Here is an 18,542-nt window from a genome sequence, read left to right on the forward strand (position 1 = left end):
AAAGGATTAGTTAAGAGTAATCTCATCCTCTCACTCATCCAAAATTAACTCCACCAAACTAAATAATACTTATAACTCCATAACTCCAAATATTATTTAAGCTTGCATGGTAGACATCTGAACCATTAATTTCCATTTACTATATAAATATCCAACAATCCTCCTCTATTTATATAGTAAATGTTAATGTTTTACCAAGATAAATCCAAAAACTTGTGCATAAATGAAAGTGTCTTAAAGATTGAACTTCCACATAGTATAATACGCGATACATCAATTCGGATTGCAGTGGTGGACGAACCTTGAACCACGCAGTCTCTTTGAAGAAATGTAGGTAAAATACACACAAATTTTTACAGTCACAAATCTCAAACTTGACACTATTAACAGCCATGTGTCCGTATCCATTCATGAACATATCAAGCCAAACCCTAAGCTCTTGAAGCGGCTACACTTCATGTTCACATAGGCTAATCTTTTAAATCATGCCCTGCAGTAAGCATTTTCTCAAAGGATTAGTTAAGAGTAATCTCATCCTCTCACTCATCCAAAATTAACTCCACCAAACTAAATAATACTTATAACTCCATAACTCCAAATATTATTTAAGCTTGCATGGTAGACATCTGAACCATTAATTTCCATTTACTATATAAATATCCAACAGGAACTCCATCCAAGCTTGCAAATTGAAAAGCAGTAGAAGATGCAGAAGAGTTGTCCAAGATTATCAACAACAAAAGCATTGATCCTGAAGCGGCCAGAGGTGCTCATCCATCAATTAGTTTCAACCATTCTCCGAAGTCTTGCGAGGGCTCCTCGTCGCTGTCACTATCACTAAAAAGGAGAAGACAAGTACTTAAATGAAGACAATGATAATGGTACCCAAAAAGAATTACAATGACTTCGAAATTTAAACCAAAAATACTATTTATTTAGACTATGTGTTTTTACAAATTGTTAACAATTATTTTAATAATAATTATAATCAATCTTTCATATATTATCTTATATTCATATATTTTAACTATCGATTTAAATAAACAAATTCAAAATTTATGATATATAATCTTGAATTGATATACTTTGAAAATAAGTTATTTAAAAATAAATATTTAGCATTTATCTTATTGGCACGATGATTGTGAAAAACTAGTATACTAACATACACTGAAACTATCACAAGTGGTTAATTAAATTAAATTAATTCAATTACCAGCTACCGCCGACCACCTTCCTATGCCGACCTTTATAAAATGTGAGTTGCTTATAAGTGGTCTGCATTCAATCAACAGAGAAAACAAGAAAAAAAAACTGTGATAAATGGTTAATCATAGCATCATATTATAATTAAAAGTTTAGCCTAGAAGAAAGTGTAGACCTGAGGATTACGAACAAGAACTTTTAGTTCATTATTCCCATAATCGAGCTGCTCTTGTTGGATATTCTTAGCACAACTCGAAAGGGCTTGGCCACACCTTTCTAAATCAATTGATTTGAGAGCGGTTACATTGAAGAAAACAGTTGGGATCCCTTCCAAGTTCTCACAATGCTTCAAGACCAAGTGCTCAAGGATAGGAAACTCATCGTCAAAGGCATTCCAAATCTTTAGATCTGTATTTATAAGTAACAAAAACTTTAATCTTTGGAATCCCCCTTCAGTTGGTTTCCACTCAGGCCCATAAAAAGCATCCATTTTTAGTTTGAGCACCTCTAGTCCAGGCAACATGGCAATTGCTGCTATATCCTTCCATGGCAAATAAGTCTTGCTTAATTTCAGCTCCCTAAGGTTACCGGGGAATGCATTTATACGCGGAAGAGATATACACTTAGGAATGGCATACTCAGCTTCAATAGTTAAAGCCTCAAGTTGATTCAAATGACATAGATTTTCCAAGCTGCTAGCACCATTGCATGACACAGCATTGTCAGAAATCAATCTACCTTCACAAAATATCCCCAGTGTTTTTATGTTGGGAATCTTCGAAATAACTTCCTCAGTGCAATGAAATATGCTTAACCAATACAAACTTTGCAAGTTCTCTTTCACTATGCCTGGAGGCTCTACTCTAAAGCAATTTCTAAACTCGAGATGCCTTAGTTGTGGTGACTCCCAAATTGTGGAGGGCAAAAGGGAATAATTCGGTCTCCAGCCAGCTGCACTATGCCAAACAACAAGCGTGTGCAGTTTTTGATTCTTAGAAAGTGCAATGTCAAGACCCTCAAAGCCCAAAGACCTATTGGACATAAAAGCTAGGTATTCAAGAAGAACTAGATTGGAAAGATTTTCGAAAGACATATACATTCCCTTGTTGTATAAAGGAGAAGTCAAATCCAAAACTCTTAATAAGGTGAATCTTACAAGCTTTGGATCATTCACCATTGGCATCTCATCATTATGCAAACACAAAACAGAACGGGCTTTATTGACACTACTGTTGCACAAATCAAAATTCTCAGGCTTTGGTGATCTGAAACTTAGCCAACGACAAGCACCACTGCAGGCTTCTTTGGAGCTACTGTTGCACATATCAAAACCATCGTCTTCAACATACAAAAGTTTTTCGTTTCTTGCTTGTCTCACACAAAGTACACGCAGGAGATGATGCATCCTACATGTCTTGATTTGGCCATCACATTTAAGCTTATCAATTTGGACTAGGCTTCTACTAATAAGATCTTGCAAATACCCAACACCCACTTCTTCCAATTCCTTATCCCTCACTGACTTCTCCACAAATCCCTCGGCAATCCATAACCTAACTAGCTTTTTAACAGGAATTTCGCTATGGCCTGAGAAAACTCCTAAATATAAAAAGCAAGCTTTCAAATGATGAGGTAAATGGTTGTAACTTACAATAAGAATTCTTGAACATTGTTCACCAATATCTGTACTAGCAAGATGGCTCATTTCTTTCTCAATCTTTTCCAATTCTTCAACTTTGCTGAGTCGGGATAGAAGTCCAGCAGCTACAACAATTGCCAGGGGTAACCCCCCACACTTGTCAACAATATTCCTTTGAATTCTATTGAATTTAGAGCACAAGGGTTGTTTCCAGAAAATGTGACTGCAAAATAGATCCCAACTTTCATTAGAATCAAGAAAATGCAAGTTATGAAGATTGCTGGCACCTGATGTAGTGTAATCTGCAATCTCTTCTAGCCGAGAGGTCACCAATACTGCACTTCCATAACTCTCAGGAAAACATCTGGCGAGATGATCCCAAACACCGGTTTCCCATACGTCATCCACCACAATCAGATACCTCTTACCCATCAAACGTTGTCGTAGTTTGTGTGCTAGATCATCTGTGCTTCCCTCAGTATTCATTCCTCTGCTAATGGACCAAAGGAGGTTGCAAAGAATGTGTCTCACATTAACTTCTTGAGAGACAGTAGTCCATGCACGAATGTCAAAATGGGATACGACTAATGGTTCTTCGTAAACTCTTCTGGCTAGAGTAGTCTTACCGATCCCGCCCATCCCAAGAATCGAAATGACTTTATGTTCTATAGATGGGCGACGAATGAGCTGGTTGATTATTGTATTTAATTCACTTCTACGCCCCACCATTCTGTCCTCAATCTTTGAGATCAGCTCATGTGAAGATCCGCTCTCGTGGTCTGAAGGAAGGGCATGTACCTGTAGAGGAAGAGTTGTAAATTATGAAATGTATCGTCATTAATATAATACAGTAAGCAAAGACTGCCGAGATGCCTTTGTCAAATCTTGGACAGCAGAATCATTGTATTCTCTTTTAATTTCGTTGACAAAGTTTTGAGTTTTCGAAGCTACTTGTAGTAGGTTCAGAAAGAGCATCATCTCTGCATCTTCATCTACTTGTTGTAGGTTCTGAGAGAGTATCATCTCTTTATCTGCGGCCTCCAAATATATCTTTGCCAGATTTGATTGAACTTCATCTTCTGCTGAAAAGGCGAAGTCTCTGATTTTGGCTTCCAAATCTTTGATTGCAGCATCATCATTTCCGGGTTTCTTCTCGAATTCCTCAAGAAAGGCGAGCAAGAAACCAAGATTCCGGTAGAAAGAATTCATCATATGTGATGTATCTTCATCAAGAATCACGGGCGGGCTGGGTTGTAAGAACTCAAACTGGATTGTATTCATCAGAGAAGTTAGAGGAACACAAGCCATTTTTTTTTCTCTCTCTGTATTTGCTTCAGACGGAGTACAATGTTATATTTTCCTTATCATGACCGATAAATTCTAGGTTAGCACGAGCTCAATCATTATTGTATGGAGTTATCAAATAATGTATTTTTTTATTTAGTACACAAATAATATATTTTTAGTATATTAAAAATATACATTATATTCAAGAAAAATATATTATTAAATAATATACTTTTAGTACTCAAATAATGTACTTTTAGTATATTAAAATTGTACTTTTTGTTATGGTTCACATAACACTGTATGACCATGGTCTACACAATAATTTTTCGGATGGGATCTGTGAGCTTAGGATTAGTTAGCTGGAATCACCTAACTATAAAAATTTATTTGTTTTTTATTTATCAATAAAAAATTAATTTTTTTTAAAATTAATCTCTTTTATCAATATATAAATTGAGCCAAAGACCTTGTGGTCAAGTGGCATCCGGTGTCCCGATTAACACTCCCACATAGATGATGGGAGTGGGTTCGAGTCTCAGTGCCCTAGTGACTTAGAGTCAGTAGTACTCAAAAAATAATGTATATAAATTGAAGTTTGGGGAGGGGTAACTCAATATCTAGGCTATTTTACTAAAACTTATAATAATTAATCTACTAAAATTATATACTAACTATTGGTAATAATATATTATGATATACATAATTTCTCTATGCTAATTTAGACATAATATTAACTATCCCACTAATTAAATTGTATCATCCTAATTATCCTACTAATTCTAGAAACATAATTAATTCTTCCTAATTAAGTTACATAATTAGGATTAAGGGCGTATCACACTCTCTGTATGTTTCTGAGTAATTAAGACTATATGATTGAAGGGCCATTAATATAGAGCTAGTAGGCATCTCATTGCCAGATGCTTGAATTTTACATTTGTTTTTTAAATGAAATCATACAACTCAAGAAAACTGTCACGCAACGTGGAGGCCTTTACTAAATTAAAAGTCAACTTACTGGCCAAATTATTAAGTGAGCAGAATCAGGAATGATATCTTAATTAAAAGTCAACTTAGTGCTGGCCAAATTATTAAGTGAGCAGAATGAGGAATGATATATTTTTCTTCTCCCAAAAGGTTGAATTTCCGACCCTAAGGATCCCCATGCCTCGGCCGGAATGATATCTTTTTGAAGCGGTGGGAGGGTGGTTGTAAAAGAGAGGGACTGATATAAAGACTTTATTTGGTAAATCGTTGTTAGCTAATAGGTGTTAGTTGATTGGGTTAGAGAATATGACTAGTTGATTGTTGAGCATATAATACAAAAACATAAATGTGTAGTCCAACTATCTTAGGCTTTTAGTTGGATGAGAAAGATGTTTGTTAAATTAACTGTTTGGTATATTTTCTTTCTCAAAAATCTAATTGAAAAAGTTGTTTTGAGAAGTGTTTTGAATTTTAGCATTTTGGAGTTATAAAAAAAAAAGATGATTAACCAAATATTTTTATTGATTTTTTAACCAAGTCAAATAACTAATAGTGGTCATCAAATAAGCCAAAATTGATTGAAGAAGAAAAGTGAGGAAGAAAGAAGAAGAAAAGCTGCTGCTAGCTAGGAATCGATGCATTTAATTTATTTTTTTACTGGTCACCAATGTTTTGCAATCAGAAAACATCTTTTGAGTGTGCGTGTTTCTAATTTCTTATTAAATGGAGAACTATTCCCAACTTTGAAAATTGAAAATAGCATAGTAAACGCATTTTCCTGTTTTCAAATTGAAATTTTCATGTTAGTAAACGCCCTAGTTTTTTATAAAATAGGAAAATGTTTTAAGTGGAAAACTATGCTAGTAAACATGTTTTTTGTTTTCTAATCTCCAAGTCTTCAATTTTTCAGAAAAGTGAAGAAATTTTTCAGTTAGTAAACGGGCCCTAAGAATTTAGGTGGTTTGGTCGAAAGCCTATGTCCAGAAAGTGATGGGGTTTTTATTTCCTTAATTTTTTATTTAAATAAGCTTGCCACATTCATTTCACTACATTTTCAAGGTAAAAAGGGAACAACATGTTTTTGATTTCTTTTATATAACTTGATTACACCACCATTAGAAGAGTATGATATTTCACCAAAAACAAAAAAGAAGAAAAAAAAAAGTGATTTAGTAGATATTGCATGTCACCTAGCAAGTGGTCGGATTATTTGTTTAGATTAAATAGGAATAAATAATGATGTTGAGTATGATTTTTTTTTTTAAAGATCATTATTGATTTGGGGTTTGAGTTGAATTTTAGCTGCACTCATTATGACAGACAACTCCTCTTGCATCACCTCCATTTGCTTTGCAGATTTCTTGAGTTCTATGCATGCATGATTTTATTTTTTTTAAATGCTACAAATTCGTCATGTATTTTCCTTACAATTTTTCCTTGAGATATTATTAAGTGATTGATAGTTAAATTTATTTAATTTACTAGTTAGTGATGGATTAATTAGTCAATTTATTTAATTGATAACATTGAGTGGTGTGAACCGCACCGACCGCACGTGAAGGTGCAACCACATTTGAACAGATTTATATATATATATATATATATATATATATATATATATATAGGAAGGGGTTGGTTCAGGTGAGATAGAAGCCCCAAGTGATAAGTGAGATAGAATCTCAGCCGTAGATTAAAATAAAAAAACTCGCCACCTACGAACCTCAAGAATCTGCACTGGAAGAAGGGAAAATGTGCACTAAAAGAAGAGAAAATGTGCTCTAGAAGGCAAAAAATGCGCACTAGAGGCACAAAGATGTGAAACAATTATTGAAAAATTAAATTTAATATAGGATCATCATCACAAATCATAAACGATCCTAAACAAACAAACAATATTAAACTCAAATGAGTAATTAGTGATCAAGATTAACTGATTTTTAAAAAAAGTTCGTCATTTACAATAAAAAAAAAAAAAAAAAACTCTAGAAGGCACAACAATGTGCACTGTATAACATAAAAATGTGCACTGGATGAAGGAACAATGTGTATTGTATGGCACAACAACGTGCTATGGTAGAAGGAGAAACAATGTGCATTGTATGGCATAAAAATATGCACTAGAAGAAGGGAAAATGTGCACTATATGGCATCATATTGTGCACTGGAAGAAGGAAAACTGTGCACCGGAAGGCAAAAAAAAAAAAAACTTACTAACACAAAATTACAATAATGCCACCGTGTTTTTTTTTAAAAAAAAAATCTCCAATTTGGACCATTGATCTGGACTCAATCTACGGATACAATTTCATCTTATTTCTCACCTAAACATATTGTTTCACAGGATCCTTTATATATATATATATATATATATATATATATATATATATATATATATATATATTTACATTCATATGAGACAACATATTTGGAGTTTTTGATGGCTGAGATTTTTTCCTTTCTTTTTCCTTTATATGGTTATTATTAATTATTACGGTATTTTATGTAATTCTACATGTGTTTTAATTTTGTTCAGAATTCTATTGCTTTATTATGCTTGACTTTAGGCGTTTTAATTTAGGTACGATTGCATTTTCTTCTTTTGTTCAAGAGTTACGTGTTTACTCATACTATATATATATATAGTTAGTTAGAATCAATTGTTGTTTAGGTAAGATCGTGAGATCAGATCTTGTGCATCAAGTAATAATTTAATGGTCTAGATTGATTTAAGATTCTAAGTTGAAGTGTGTGCGAACGGTAATTAAATGTGTGCGAACGTGGTGATTAAATGTGTGCGAACAGAGTGGTGTGTCAACAATCTAGACCATTAAAAATTTTTAGATTGTACAAGATTTTATCTCAAAAATTTTTAATGGTCTAGATTGATTAAAATTCCAAGTTGAGTTGTGTGAGAACGTTGATTAAATGCAGTCCTTATACCGTGAACCGCGGTCCACAATACATTACGGACCAAGGTCAGAAAATAGGATGGCAACAGGACGGGGCGGAGGCGGGGAGTATACTCCCCTAACCCATCCCTGGCGATGATTTGAAAGTTGTCCCCATCCCCGCACCCGCGGGGAATTAGAATCCCCGCCCCAATTAATTTTTAGTCAAAATTTTAAATTAGTATAATTTTTAATTTTAAAAATTAAAAACTTAAGTCTTATGTATTATTTTAAAAACAAATTAGTATAATTTATATAAAAAAAATAAAAACTTAAGTCTTATTTTAAACAATTAATATATATATATATATATATATATATATATATATATATATATATATATATATATATATATATATATTAAAATTTTTTAATTATAATAATTATAAATATATATTAAAATTTATATTAAAAAATTAATATATATTAAAATTTTTTAATTATAATAATGGGTCGAGGTATCCCCGTCACCGACGGAAAATTACCTGTACTTCCTATCTCCGTTCTCGATCTCCGAAAATGTTTCCCATCCCCATCTCCAAATGGGGACGGGGTACATTGTCATCCCTATCATAAAATGACGTTTCAATAAGTGGGAGAAACAGCTCCCGTAAATCTCCGCGACTGATACTACAGTTATCTCAAATGATACTATAGTTGTGTTGAACTGATACTACAGTTGTGTTGAGGCCGTTTCAGAATTGATAATGCTTGGTGGACCGCGGTTCACGATAAAATTTGCGAATTAAATGTGTGCGAACAGAGTGTGTGTGTGTCAATTAATCTAAACCATTAAAAAATATTACATGGATGCACAAGATATGATCATACGATCTTACCTAAACAAGTGATCTCATTGGAACACTACCACATATATATATATATATATATATATATATATATATATATATATATATAAACTACTGTTCAAATGAGTCCTTTTTATTATATGAGTCCATATATGTGCACAGTTCTTGGCCTTATAAATGGTGAGATCAATGGTGTAGATTAAAATGAAATTGTTTATTAATTAAAATACCTAGTTTTAGGCCAGATAATTTGGGGGGGTGGGGGGTGGGGGGGGGANGGGGGGGGGGAGTATTTATTGAGTGGTAATTTTGAGATTTGGTGGATTTTATTACTGATGACGGTCTTTTTTTCCTTTGTTTATTGTATTCCACAATTAGAGTTGGGTTGCACAGTGGGTGGTGTAGTTATTTATTTATTTTTCGTTCTGACCACGACCATGACCATCTACTCTGCACAATTCTGTTTTCTAGGCCATTTTTTACTTCGTATACATTTGAATTGGATTTTGTTGTTTTCATAGAAATTGTTTCTCTTTAAATTATCTTTTCAATGCTGTTGGAATCACTTGATTTGGAAATTCCTACGATGAGATATGCTTAAAATACCGAGACATTGTCTAAGAGAGAAAAGTAGAGAAAAATGTTGTCATGTTGACACTCAGCAAGAATCTTGATCTTCACTCCAAATTGCATATTTCTTCATCTCCTTTGTTCCTTTGGGCTCTTAGGTCATGTTGTGATACTTTCAACTTGCTCTTTTTCAATTTCATGAGCTCTGATCTCCTGACTCCTAGAACATTCACTAGTACGAAAAAGCACATCAACTACACATGTACAAGTGTTTCCGCTACACCTGTACAGGTATAGTAAATGAGAGTGACTGAAAAAGTGTGGGCTTTCCGCAACACCCTGAAAAGCCAAGGATATTAATTTTTTTCTTTAAATATTGACTTTCCGCGACACCATTGAGGGTGTAGCGGAGAATATTATTTTTAAAAATTTTTCAAGCCTTTCAACTACAGCCTCTCCGTTGAGGGTGTAGCGGAAAGTATTATTAAAAAAAAATCAAAATTTCGCAGCATCCTCAGAGAGGGTGTCACCAATTTTTTTTTAATAAATATGTTTTGCAATAGATTATGTGTTTTTTATTATTCTATTTAATTTTTAAAAACACCTTAATTTTTTTATTCAAAATCCTGTACAGAAATTTTCAGGAACGAACAAATCAACACAACAATTAACAATTAATCAATACAATATATTTATAACTATATATACTTATAACAATCAACACAATATACTTATAACTAATATTCAAAATTTTGTCAAAAAAAAAACTAATATTCAAAATAAATCAACAAAAACTCAAAATAAATTTCTTAAAATATCAAATATAGCACAATAACAATAATGTTCGAAATAAATCAACAAAAAATAGAAATAAATTAAATAGAGAATAAAATAAAAAGTAACGTATAATAAATAAATAAATAAAAACCTTACCGTGACAGTGGAGGAACCGGCGATGGGGGTCGCGAGCTGAGGCTGAGGCGGTAGCGTCGGCGTGAGGCGTGGTGGCAGAACATGGCGTCGTTCTGTGGTTTCAGATCTTTTGGTGACTTGGCGGCGGAAATAGCTATGGTGGGAGGAGGAAGAGGAAATGGACTTGGTGGCGGAAATGGTTAAGGTGGGAGGATGAAGTGGCTAAGGTTGGAGGAGGAAGAGGAAATGGTCGGTTAGGGGTTTTTTCGCGATCTGTTGTAAATTTTTCTTGTCTTTCCGCGGTACCGTCATGGAAGGATGTCACGGAAAGTAATATAATAACATACTATTAGACTTTCCCTGGCACCCTCTCGGAGAAGGTGTTGCTGAAAGTTAAATATTATTTTATTATTTAACTTTCCGCGGCACCCGAAAAGCAAGCACTTTTTTTGTTGAGAAACCACTACACTTTTTAAACAAAGGTGTAGCGTATTCTTATATATTTATTTACTTTATTGTCACAATACTTTTTTTTCAACTATCCACCACACTTTTATTAAGTTGTGTAGTGAAAAGTTATATTTATATCTTCAATTTTATAGTAGTGATTCCTTTATGTCAAGATGACTTTAGAACATCCAATTGAGCTCCAAAGCATATGCAAAATTGATCCTTCTTGCTTGAACAAGAAAATTTGTACCTCATTGCACAAATAGAAAAAATGAGGATCCTTTTAAACATAATGTCTACATCTAAAGCACATAGTTAATTTATTCATGCTCCAAAATATGCATAATAAAATGACACAAATAAACACTTATCAAATGTCTGGCTCGTCAAAGAACTCAAACATGAACAGAAGATGCTAGACCTTCGAGATTCAAACCCCCCATCAATGGACATTATTCATTAACACATGAATAAATACGAAACCAGTTGATGGAAGAATGCAAGCTGATGCAGAAAAACGAAAGGAGCGGGGGCAAAAAGAAAGAAGCAAATTCAGTAACCCTAAACAAGTGCAGTGCTTGCATTAGTTTTGAGTGTTGAATAATTTTTATAGTTTTTTAAAACTAAAAAAAGAAGGCAAAAACTTGTGTGAAAATTAATAAAATAAAATGTTTATAATCTATATATAAGAACTTCTATTAACTATTACAAACTTTACAAAAGTCTGGTACAATTCAATAAAATCATTTAAATATATTAAAATCCAACATTTAAAAAGTTTGTAAAACCTACATAATTTGACATAATGCAACCATGGCTAATGCAGGCACTAGTATTGGCGCTGACAGTACTAGCATTCCTAGGCCTAGGCCTAGGCCTATCCCCGAGAACGGTGTAACATCGCGAACAACGAGCTGGTAATTTCCAAGATCTTGTTGTGCTTTTTGAATTTGGTGGGCAGAATTCAAAAGAGAAGTAGTGCAATTGCTAATCTCAATTAAACACAAAGTGATCATATCTTCAAAGCTATTAGGAATTTCTTTCAAGCGGCAGTTACGCATGACTAGGCGCTCAAGGACAGGGTAATGGTCAGGAGTGGCTTCCCAGTACTGGAATTGGTCGCAGTAGTCAATCAGCAAAAACTTCAACTGACGAAAACCCCCGTCGCTTGGTTCCCATGTCTTGCCGCAGACGGCTTCACGTTTCAGTTTGAGCACTTGAAGGCTAGGCATGTTGCCAATGATGTTTATATGTTTCCATCGCAGACGAGTGTGAAATAATGTGAGTTCCTTGAGGTTCTGCGGAAAGGCTTGTGGATTCCTGAGGCATATGTTTTGATTAATTGCTGCTGTAATCTTTAGTGTCTCAAGCTGATTTAGATGGTGAAGATTTTCCAAGATGTTGTTGAGACCAACTTCTGGATGGTCGTCGTCACCACTACCAACATCATCAACATCATCATCATCACCATCATCAAAATCACCATCACCACCACCATCATCAGCATCATCATCATCAGCATCACCATCATCATCATCACCACCACCATCATCATCAGCATCAGCATCACAACCACCATCATCAGCATCATCATCATCAGCATCACCACCACCATCATCATCATCATCATCATCATCATTATCATCATCACCATAACCATCACCACTATCATCACTATCATTATCATCATCACCACCACCACCACCATCACCATAACCATCACCATCACCATCACCACTATCATCACTATCATTATCATCACCACCACCACCACCACCATCACCACCATCATCATCATCGTCATCATTATCATCACCACCACCATCACCATTACCATCATCATCACCACCATCAGTTTCGGGTTTACAGAAAATCCCCAATTTTCTTACATTTGGAATCCTGGAAAACACTTCCTCTGTGCAATGTCGCGGACTCAACCAATAAAGCGTGTGCAGCTTCTCCTTAACCTCATTTGGAGGATCAAGTGAAATCAAATAGCTGCACTCAACATGACTTAGCTCCTGCGATGCCCACATTTCAGATGACAAATAATGGCAAGAACTAAGCCCATCATTGATGCTGCTTGGCTTGTGTGACACAATAAGAGTCTGCAAATTCTGACTACGAGACAGCAAATGCAAGAGATACCCAAGTGGAAGAGACGAATCGCCCAGACATACACCAAGATATCTCAGAAGAGATGAATCGCCCAGACATATACCAAGATATCTCAGAAGAGAGATATAATTTAAGGATGAGCTGGAGGTGATTGGAGGACTAAATTCCAAAACTCTTAACAATAAACCCCTTCTTAGGTCATCATCTGGCTCAATAACTTCTGATGATGCATAACTTGTATGCTGCCAATACAAAATAGAGCGAGGTACATAGATATTATCCAAGTCTCGGAGACCATCACGTCGTAGGATCTTCTTTGGCCAGAAATTTAACCAACGACATCCTTCTTGTTGCAGTTCGCCGTAGGGATGTTGTTCGTTTTCAACATTCAGCAGCTTCTCTTTTATTGCCTCCCTCACACAAAACTCATGTACCATGTCGTGCATCCTACATGTCTTGATTTCGCCATTGAAATGCCGGTTATTAATTAGGATTAAGCTCCTATCAACAAGATCCTGTAGATACCCATGAGCCACCTCTTCAAGGTTCTCACTGTTTATTAACTCCACGAACCCCTCTGCAATCCATAGCCTTACAAGTCTTTTGACTATAATTGCTTTGTCTTGTGGGACAGTGCTCAAATATAAAAAGCAAGCTTTCAAATGCAGTGGTAAGTAGTTGTAACTCAGGGTGAGTATTCTTGAACACTGCTCACTAAGATCTGTAGTTACAACTAGTGAATTTGTTTGGTTTTCAAAAACTTGCCATTCCTCAACGGTTTGGCTCAGTTTGGACAGAACTCCTGCAACTACAACAATCGCCAGTGGTAACCCGTGGCATTTATCAACAACCTGCCTCCCGATTGTTTTAAGTTCAAATGGAAAACTTTGTATTCCAGGAAAGCTTTTGCAAAATAAATTCCAACTGTCTTCTTGATTTAGAAAACCCAAGGTATGAAGACGGTTACCTGAATCATTAGCAGAATCAGCAACTTCTTTGTGTCGAGTGGTCAACAATATTCGACTCCCACAGTTGTCATCAGGAAAACACAACTGGATACCTTCCCAACAACTGGTGCTCCATATGTCATCCAAAACAATTAGATACCTCTGGCCCCTTAAACATTTCTGTAGTTTTTCTGCCAGGTCACTATCTGTTACTTCATCAATCTTTGCTGCTTCATTGTTAATGAGGTCAAGTAACATCCTTCGCACATCATGTTTTTGGGAAACAACAGTCCACCCAAGAATGTCAAAATGTGACAAAACCAATGGATCTTCATACAACCTTCTTGCTAAAGTTGTCTTCCCAATACCTCCCATCCCGACAATCGAAATTACTTCTCGTCCTGATGAGCCCTTGCGGATGAGTTGGTCCCTTATCTCTTTAAATTTCCGGCCACGTCCTTCCATAACGTCTGAAGCTGCGGCGTGTTCTGATGATCCACCACACGAAGCTTGAGGATCTGCACTTGGAAAATCTTGGACAGGGCTGTACAGTATCCTCCTAATTTCGACCTTCAAATCATCAGTGTCCCTTATTGCTTGTTTTAAGGTCGAGGAGAGTCTTCTCTGAACTTTTTGTCGTTGCGGATCACTGTATGTTTCTCCGTATATAGTTTCAAGTTTCTTTTCGATTCTGTCTTCTATTTGGAACACTGAACCTTTGATTTTAGGTTCCAGATTTTTGGCTGCAACGTTATCCTTGGACTTGTCCAAGAATTCTTTGAAAAAGCCAAGACTTTGGTAGAGATATTTCACCTGTTCTTCATCCTCAACTATCGCACTTCGTCCCGGGTTCAGCAAGTCCAACTCTATTGTTCGCATCAGCGAAGATAAGGCAACACAGGCCATCTCTCTCACACGCTCTGATGTCTGATCTCCCTTTTAGTTGATTGTATGAAAATATAGAGCAATAGATATGAATTAATATGCACCTTACTCCATATATGAATTTTTATTTTTATTTTTTTGTTTTGAAAACACGCTCTGATCTCCCTTTTAGTTGATTGTATGAAAATATAGAGCGATAGATATGCATTAATATGCACCTTACTTACTTGATACACCCATGGTGTTGGTGTTGCTGTAATTGTTGTTGTTGTTGTTGTTGTTGTTGTTGTTATTATTATTATTATTATTATTATTATTATTATTATTATTATTATATAGTGGGATAACCACTAGCCATTTAATAGGTAATTATACAAGTAGTTAGGTACAAGGGTAGTGGATAGTTTCTATGATCCTGTATAAATAGCTAGTTATGTATATAACTAATGGATTATGTCTGGAGACATTCTCTATTTTCTGGAGTTAGACTATCACTCGAAACATAATCATTTGGAGTTGAACTGTCACTCGAAACACATCCATGTCTTTTCTCCCTCTCTTTCTGGAGTTTAGCACTTGACTCGAAGAAGAGAAACCTATACAACCTCAGGGTTGTATCATTACTCCATATATGAATATAATATTGCAATTTGCAATAAACAAATTTGTTCTTTGTCATGCTTTATCGTCAAATCTCATATAACCATGGTTGAAAACATAGCTAGGCCCTTCTCGGGCACTCGGGGAGCGCCTAGCGCTTAGGCGACGATTAATCCGTACTCGTGTATTTTTTTACTTTATTTTTTTGTGTTTTAAAAATTTGTTTAAAATTTTTAATTTTTTAACACTTGATAATTATAAACTATTTAGTACTTTAATAATTAATACTAAAATATTAAATATTAACTTAAAAAACACCGAGACTTTAAACAATTTAGGATTATTTCAGTAGTGAAATAACTCATTTAAAAAAGAAGAGACTAATAGCTAATCGGCCGACTAAGCGACCTAGGCGGTCTAGTCGGTCGCCTAGACCACCGATTATGGTGATACGCTAGGCGACTAGCGCCTAAGCACAATTTTTCAACACTGTATAACAATGGATTCTTAGCTCGATAGCGACATTTAAATTTAAATATTTTAGGTATTGAATTTCATATATTTTTTAGTGATGAGAAAACCCACAGACACAACATGGAAGGCCTATAAGTAGGCAAACTAGTTTAATTGTACATAGTTTATGAGTTCAAACTAAGAAGTCAAACTTGTAAAATTTTGATTCTCAGACCCTTTTCATTTTATATTTTATTATTTTTGCCCCTAGAGTCACTGTGGAGGCAGATTCTAGTCTTTATGTACACACAAAGGATCCAATCTAGACCTTACATCATCATTTGAGCTTTTTTTCATACATGTTTTTAGTGGGATTCGAACTCCTATACTACTGCTTCCAGTGATGACTTTTAAGTCATTTTATTATGTGAATTGTGCGTTCCACCTTTTTAAATAGGAATAGGTGATTAATGATGAAAGTTAATTCCTTTTTTGGTCTTAGACTTATTAGGGATTGAACACATTTAGTTCATTATAAATAATTTTGTCACATTTTGGAGTAATTTTGCCCAGGCTTACTAGGTGTTAGATAGTTTTGGTCAACCATCAAAATCCATGCTATCTGGACCTTTTTTTGTCCTTTCCAGTAATCTTCCTCATCAGCCCTTATTTCCATTTGGATATTCCACAGTGCTTCATATAGCTCTTCCAATCCGCCATTACTGATAAGCTCTTCTTGTTGCACCTGTTACAGGAGTACATCTTCGAGCAATGGCTTTCTCTTGGAGTGATTCTTCACGCAGATAACACAATACCAAAAAGTCAAAATATAATTTGCTTACAAATATTTCTAACTACTCCTAGGCCATAGCCATCAACTAGGATGCCTGTATGTGTGTGTGTATATATATATATATGGGGAAGGCTTCAAGTGCGGAGAAGGATTTCCGTGCGGTTGTACGGTGATCTATTCTTTTTTAAAAACTTTTAAACTGATGCACCTTAGCTTAAACTTCTAATCTACGCACCTTAAGCTGGATTAACATAAATATGACTTTTTGGAGAAAATTAAACATTATAAAGAATATTGGTTATGTTTTGGAACTGCAAAAAAAAAAAAAAAAAAAAAAAAACACAAAAACGTGCCCACTTTAAGAAGGAAAACAACAACTGACGCACCTTAAGAAAGAAAACCACACACCTAAAGCTTTAGGCCGGCGGACTTAAGTTTCAACAAGTAATGCACCTTAAATACACAAACCACGCACCTTAAGAATGAAAACAGTGCACCTTCAGAAGAAAAACCACGCACCTAAAGCTTTAGACCGACGCACTTAAGTGTCAACAACTAAGGCACCTTAAGGTCAAAACCACGCACCTTAAGAAGGAAAACCACGCACCTTAAGAAGAAAAATCGCGCACTTTAAATTTGACCATGATGCAAAAAGACCAAATTGCTATTGCGTTTTTTTAATCATTAATCATTGTTAATCCTAGACGTTTATTTAGACAAAATCAATGGCTCTCATCTAACTGCACAACCACAAAAGAGTCACCCACCCGTACGGGAACATATATATGTGTGTGTGTGTGTGTGTGTGTGACGGATTATGTGAGATTCACATGCTCAGGAGTGGAATGCGAACTTATTGTAGCCATCCATCTATCCAGATCTAGCATATCAAAAAAAAAAAAAAATTTAAAACACGCAATGACATTTTTGTAAATATTTAAACTTTGAAGTGCAAGTAAATTTTGTTAAAAGTGCAAATAACAGTTTCATAAAGTGAACTCAGTGTAGTTATCCATTTGTCCATATCTAACATATCAAAAATATTTATAAAAAAAAAAAATTTGGTGACATTTTTGTAAATATTTTAACTTTGAAGTACAAATAAATTGTGTTAAAAGTGTAAATAATAGCTTCATAGAGTGTACCTAAGTACAAGTAAAATGTATTACAAGTGGAATAATATAATACACATAGCCCCTACTGAGGCTCAAATCCATGACCTCCAATTTGGAAAAGTTATTCCGTGCCACTAGAACATAAGGTCATTGGCACTAGATATTACTTAATTGTACTTTTTCCCACATGTTACTTGCATCAAAGTTTGAGCTATTTACAAAAATGTCACTGCATTTTTTAAAAAAAATTACATTTGAGCTTTAGTAGGATGGACAGGGAATCAAATAAAAAAGAGCGGGATCATTTTCATAAATATTACTAACTTTTAACTTTTGTAATATATATATAAATGACAACATCTTTTTTTTTTTTTTTTTTTTTACACTTTGGATTTGTGCATAGGTTATCACCTGAAGCATAGTTTTAATGTGAAGCGTATGTGTGTATGTGTGTGCATGTGTGTGTATTCTAAACTATGGGCATGTTTGATAAATGGTGAATTCGCCATTTTAGTGTTTTGTCAAAACGCTAAAATCTTTGTTTGGTAATTCAACGGTTTGGAGCAGCAGTTTGCTCTAAAACGCTGAAAACTAAACTGTTTTAAAATGCAGCGTTTTAACATGACATTTTGGGAAAAGTTCTGACTTTTCCTAAAATGCCCATATATTTAAGTAAAAAAAAAGTACTGTACAGGAACCAGGCTCCTTAATTACTGCCCATCAAAGAATCGGCAAGCTAATTTCATGGAGCCTTGAGACTTCTTTGGCTCTAATCTCCACTTTTCCCACCGATGTGGGACTGGGGAAACAAAGGGGAGCC

General features: G+C 34.9%; 2 protein-coding genes across 3 annotated transcripts; both read right to left on the minus strand.

The window, feature by feature from the left end:
• Positions 1 to 230: 230 nt before the first annotated feature.
• Positions 231 to 4,172, minus strand: LOC116001569 (putative late blight resistance protein homolog R1A-4). Of its 2 annotated transcripts, none has more exons than XM_031241453.1 (4): positions 3,797 to 4,172; positions 1,382 to 3,643; positions 1,217 to 1,278; positions 231 to 837 (listed from the first exon to the last, which is right to left on the minus strand). In XM_031241453.1, the coding sequence occupies exons 1-4, from the start codon at positions 4,151 to 4,153 to the stop codon at positions 771 to 773; spliced, it is 2,748 nt and encodes a 915-aa protein (XP_031097313.1). In that variant the 5' UTR covers positions 4,154 to 4,172; the 3' UTR covers positions 231 to 770. The 2 variants fall into 2 exon arrangements, with proteins under 2 accessions (XP_031097313.1, XP_031097312.1); XM_031241452.1 differs by having other exon boundaries at positions 3,719 to 4,172.
• Positions 4,173 to 11,599: 7,427 nt separating this feature from the next.
• Positions 11,600 to 14,782, minus strand: LOC116001051 (putative late blight resistance protein homolog R1A-3). Its single transcript, XM_031240956.1, has 2 exons — positions 12,750 to 14,782; positions 11,600 to 12,248 (listed from the first exon to the last, which is right to left on the minus strand). Exons 1-2 carry the CDS (start codon positions 14,780 to 14,782, stop codon positions 11,600 to 11,602), a joined length of 2,682 nt encoding a protein of 893 aa, XP_031096816.1.
• Positions 14,783 to 18,542: the final 3,760 nt, after the last annotated feature.

This window comes from Ipomoea triloba, chromosome 13 (assembly GCF_003576645.1).
Source record: "Ipomoea triloba cultivar NCNSP0323 chromosome 13, ASM357664v1".
NCBI lineage: Eukaryota > Viridiplantae > Streptophyta > Magnoliopsida > Solanales > Convolvulaceae > Ipomoea > Ipomoea triloba.

What these genes read in the sequence shown, in the direction of transcription:
- LOC116001569 (XM_031241452.1), bottom strand. Translation starts at nt 4,153, where the DNA reads ATGGCTTGTGTTCCTCTAACTTCTCTGATGAATACAATCCAGTTTGAG. An exon ending in CTGTCCAAGATTTGACAAAG is followed by an intron (nt 3,644 to 3,718) that starts GCATCTCGGCAG and finishes CTTCCTCTACAG; the next exon opens with GTACATGCCCTTCCTTCAGA. An exon ending in AAGGTGGTCGGCGGTAGCTG is followed by an intron (nt 838 to 1,216) that starts GTAATTGAATTA and finishes TCTCCTTTTTAG; the next exon opens with TGATAGTGACAGCGACGAGG.
- LOC116001051 (XM_031240956.1), bottom strand. Translation starts at nt 14,782, where the DNA reads ATGGCCTGTGTTGCCTTATCTTCGCTGATGCGAACAATAGAGTTGGAC. An exon ending in AAGCTGCACACGCTTTATTG is followed by an intron (nt 12,249 to 12,749) that starts GTTGAGTCCGCG and finishes TGATGTTGGTAG; the next exon opens with TGGTGACGACGACCATCCAG.